General features: G+C 31.8%; 1 protein-coding gene across 1 annotated transcript in view; it reads right to left on the reverse strand.

Moving 5' to 3' along the window:
- LOC106869988 (acetylcholine receptor subunit beta-type unc-29) overlaps positions 1-4,040 on the reverse strand; it is a 23,043-nt gene that overhangs the window by 1,596 nt on the left and 17,407 nt on the right. Inside the window, exon 2 of the mRNA XM_014915935.2 lies at positions 2,322-3,066. Within this exon, the coding sequence (XP_014771421.2) occupies positions 2,322-3,066 (745 nt within the window). The remainder of the gene's footprint in view (positions 1-2,321; positions 3,067-4,040) is intronic.

Below are 4,040 nucleotides of genomic sequence, written 5' to 3' on the forward strand. Positions count from 1 at the left end.
TATACATATATAAATTTATAGACAAACCCGAAGAATTTAAATTACGGAGAAGAGTGACACAAAGAGGTCCTTTTTCATGATAATGATAACTATATAGATAATAATAATATATTCTCCATTTAGAGCGACTAAACCTAAACTACTGACTGAAGAAAGATCGGCCGAACCACTGAGAATTGAACACGACATCAATGTTTACATGGCTCCGAACGCACTCAATTCATCACAAAACGACAATACTGATACGACATATTGTCGTTCGTTTTGTATTGAGTGTATTACATAACACTTTTACGTAAGTACATCATAGAAATGGCATTTCTTCTATAAAAGATTTGCTGTTTTAATCGATAAATGCCACGATTCAAGAATAAATATATAAAGTATAAAAACTGTGCCAAAAGCAAATATTGTAAGTGGAATCACTCTTAAACTACCTCCATTCGTACAAATACGCATAAATATTTGCGTGCAAAAATACAAACATGATACGTTCTTGCATATCTATCCCTGTATCTCTGTATCGACTACACTGTGCGGTGTTACAAAAATTATTTAACTAAATCCATTTTCCATCGTTTTGTAAGTCTTCCCAATGGCCTTTTCCGAAATCTTGGATAGCATTCGGAAATACTACGGTTCACCTGTTTGTGTGAATTTCTGACATGTCCTACAACTCGGAATATTTATGTATATACACAATGTAGCAACTACATATCGGAATGATGTAATATTGTTTATTGAAATTACTTCATCTTACAAAAATTATGAGGCGCTCTTTATAATTCTTATAAGTTGAACTCGTAATGACATCAGTTATTCTACCTTAATAATGACAACTTGAATTTATTCACAAATGAAAACAATCATTATGAATATTTTGATTTTGTTATATGGATTACACAAATCCCTTTGTGACAAATCCACTGAATATACCTGACCATCCACAGGAAATTGTTAATTAGTCACAACCGTGGCATATTCTTTTTTTAATTTAGAGTTTACGAAGTATTAGTAAACATTTGAATATAGTTAACTTATAATTCGATTTATACCACCCACGCGACAAAAACTATAAATCAGAATTTTTGAAATCAACTGGTTTTTCATTTCTAAATATTCTACATTTCTAAATATTCTAAAACTTGACAAGTAAATATCACTTAGCGAAATGCTCTTTTTACTCATTTAACTTCAGTTTCCAATATTACTTGTTTTGCATTTAAGGATTTGAGACATACAGAGTGAATTCATTTTAATGATTATTGAAGTACTTTTAAGTTGTACATTTTTTACATCGCGATTCACTATTCTGTGAAAATGAAAATTATTTTATGATATACAAATGTGGTTCGCCAACAAAGACAAGAGAAAAAAATCATGATTTTATGTAAGCAACTCTTGGTCATAATTTCTCTATAGAATAAACATCAAAATTACTGGCTTAGTATATGGGCACAAATTCTTTCAATTGCACTTGCAAATCAGTATTTCAGGCCTTTTCTCATGATATTTTCCTTAACCAGAATTTTTAAAGAAATTATGCATTTATAAAATTTCAGATAGTCATTAAAACATTTCTCAAAAATAATTACTACAATTTCAGTAGAGTTTGGAGTAATTCGTGACAGTAAATATTTTGGGTATTGGGGACAAATTTGTTTAAAAAAGAATACAAACGCCGCTGGACAAGAAAAAGATGTAATAATTTTTTGATATTTTTCTGCGTATCTGCGTATAAAAATACGTGTTTGACAACAATGTTTACTAATTCTTTTCTGTATATATTGTGCCTAAACACACACACACATATATATGTATATACATATATATACACACATATATATATATATACATATATATATATATATATATATATATAGATATATATAGATATATGTATGTATGTATAATTACATATGTCAGGTTAGTGGAAAAAGTTAATAATTACAAGAAGAAGAGTAGACCCGAACAAACAAAGTGTGATAAAAAGTGAGAGTCGGTTAAGTTGTGTGTAATTTAATGATATTTTTCCACATTTCCTTGGCTGAACATTTTCCTTGTATCGATTATCAGAGTTTTGATTCATATTCTTTTCCAGTACTGCGTGTTGATAGAGCCGACAGATAAAGATGGATCCAACGCAGGAAAGACTGCTGACTGTTGTCAGAAAAAGTATGTAGAGTAGATACAAAGGTATTCCTGACCCATCCGTAGTTATCGCTCTCCCACTTTCAACAAGATAGAGAATATTGGTGAGAAAGAGTGTAGTTGAAAATGTAACTTTCTCCCCACTCTCTGCAGGCAAAAGAAATACGCACATCGTCAGTAATGATAGCAACAAAATCCCTATAATTATCGCAATATTATTCGCAGATGAAGACTGTTCTAACATGATTATTAATTCAAAACCGTCTGTCGAATTGTCGTCATCATATTTATGACCATCCAGTTGAATATTCCAAATGGTTGTCCATATATTCGATGTGTTAGCTAAATCTACATTTTGTAACTTCAAGTACGAGACCATTTCATTGGATAACCAAAAATATATTTTACATACATTGAGTGAAAAAGGATATTTGTAAAAGTCAATCGAGCAGTATGTACGATAAATACTTCGAATAAAATAGGAGGTCCTTCCGTCATAGCTCACTGTAATATATTCACTTAAACTTGGAATTTTAGTAACTTTTTCTGCATTGCTCACAAATATATTCGGTGCCCAAATGGAGTCAGAATTGAATTCTATATGAGTTAGATTGTCATATTTAATGGGATCCCAGCAAAGATATTCGTCTGTCCATCTAGACTCTATAATTACTTTACTATGTAACATTCCTTCAAACAAATCCAAATTGAATATAACGATTGATTTGAAATATAAATCAATATTTAGATTTTGGGTAATATTTCGTACAGGACGAACATCTTTGTTGTAACCTTTCAGAAGAGTATCTCTTAAATCACGGTCAGTTAAATAAGAACTTGAAAATATATGCGGTATATATAAGAGAATGAGTATGCTGCTTCTGATATTCATCATCACGTATGAAAAAAGAATACCTGAAATGAAAATAACATTGTTTATTGAAATAGCAAATTAGATAAGAGTGTAAGAAGTTAAGGACCGAAACACTTGCCAGTGAGAGTTTAGTATCTAAAGAACTTCTGCCGTTTAGCTCCTTAGAGTGTTAGTTGTCACTGATTGATTTGAATAAAGGAGAACAAGACATAAAAGTTAAAAAATTTTTCTAACAGTAATAAATAAGAAATGATCACATTTATCAATGAATTATTAAATAATACAGTTTATCATTAATGTCGTATTTAGTTGAGCCTTGAACGAAAGGAGGAATAGAAATATAACTATATTCATAATAAGAAGACAAAACAGCATTGACAACAGTGAAACCGTATGGCATATTACTAGTCAATGTACATCAGTAGCTCAGATGGAATATAATAGACACCACGACAATATAGCCAGGCTTGTCCATTAGACACTTTGCAACAAGTATAGACTTGACAGAGCAAAAAATTGGTACGGTTACAAACCTGAAGGCATCGTCGTAAATAAAAATGCAAAGATCCTATGGGAATTTATGATTCAGTGCGACAATGAGATAGAGAATAGGAAGCCAGTCAAAGTCTTAATTGAAATAGAAAACAAACTATGCTGGATCGTAGATATAGCATGCCCAGCTGATAATAAGGTATTCGATAAGAAAGAAAGAAAAGTCGAGAGATATGACAGGTTAGCTTGGGAGGTTAAGCAGTTTTGGTCGATGAAAAAGGTAGCAGTAGTACCAATAATTGTCCGAGCCCTGAGAACAGTGAGAAAAATTTCGAGATGTACAGCAAATATGGGCTGCAATAAGGGTAGAGCACTTGCAGAAAAGAGCACTGCTTGGAATCACCCGAATACTCTGGAAGCTATTCGAAAGATAAGAGGTGTTACCTTAGTTTATTGGTAGTGAACAGCTGACACCGCAGTACATATCTAGCGTTAGAAGCTGTGCAGAAGCAATGGTAATAAT

This window comes from Octopus bimaculoides, chromosome 15 (assembly GCF_001194135.2).
Source record: "Octopus bimaculoides isolate UCB-OBI-ISO-001 chromosome 15, ASM119413v2, whole genome shotgun sequence".
In the NCBI taxonomy this organism is placed as follows: Eukaryota; Metazoa; Mollusca; class Cephalopoda; order Octopoda; family Octopodidae; genus Octopus; species Octopus bimaculoides.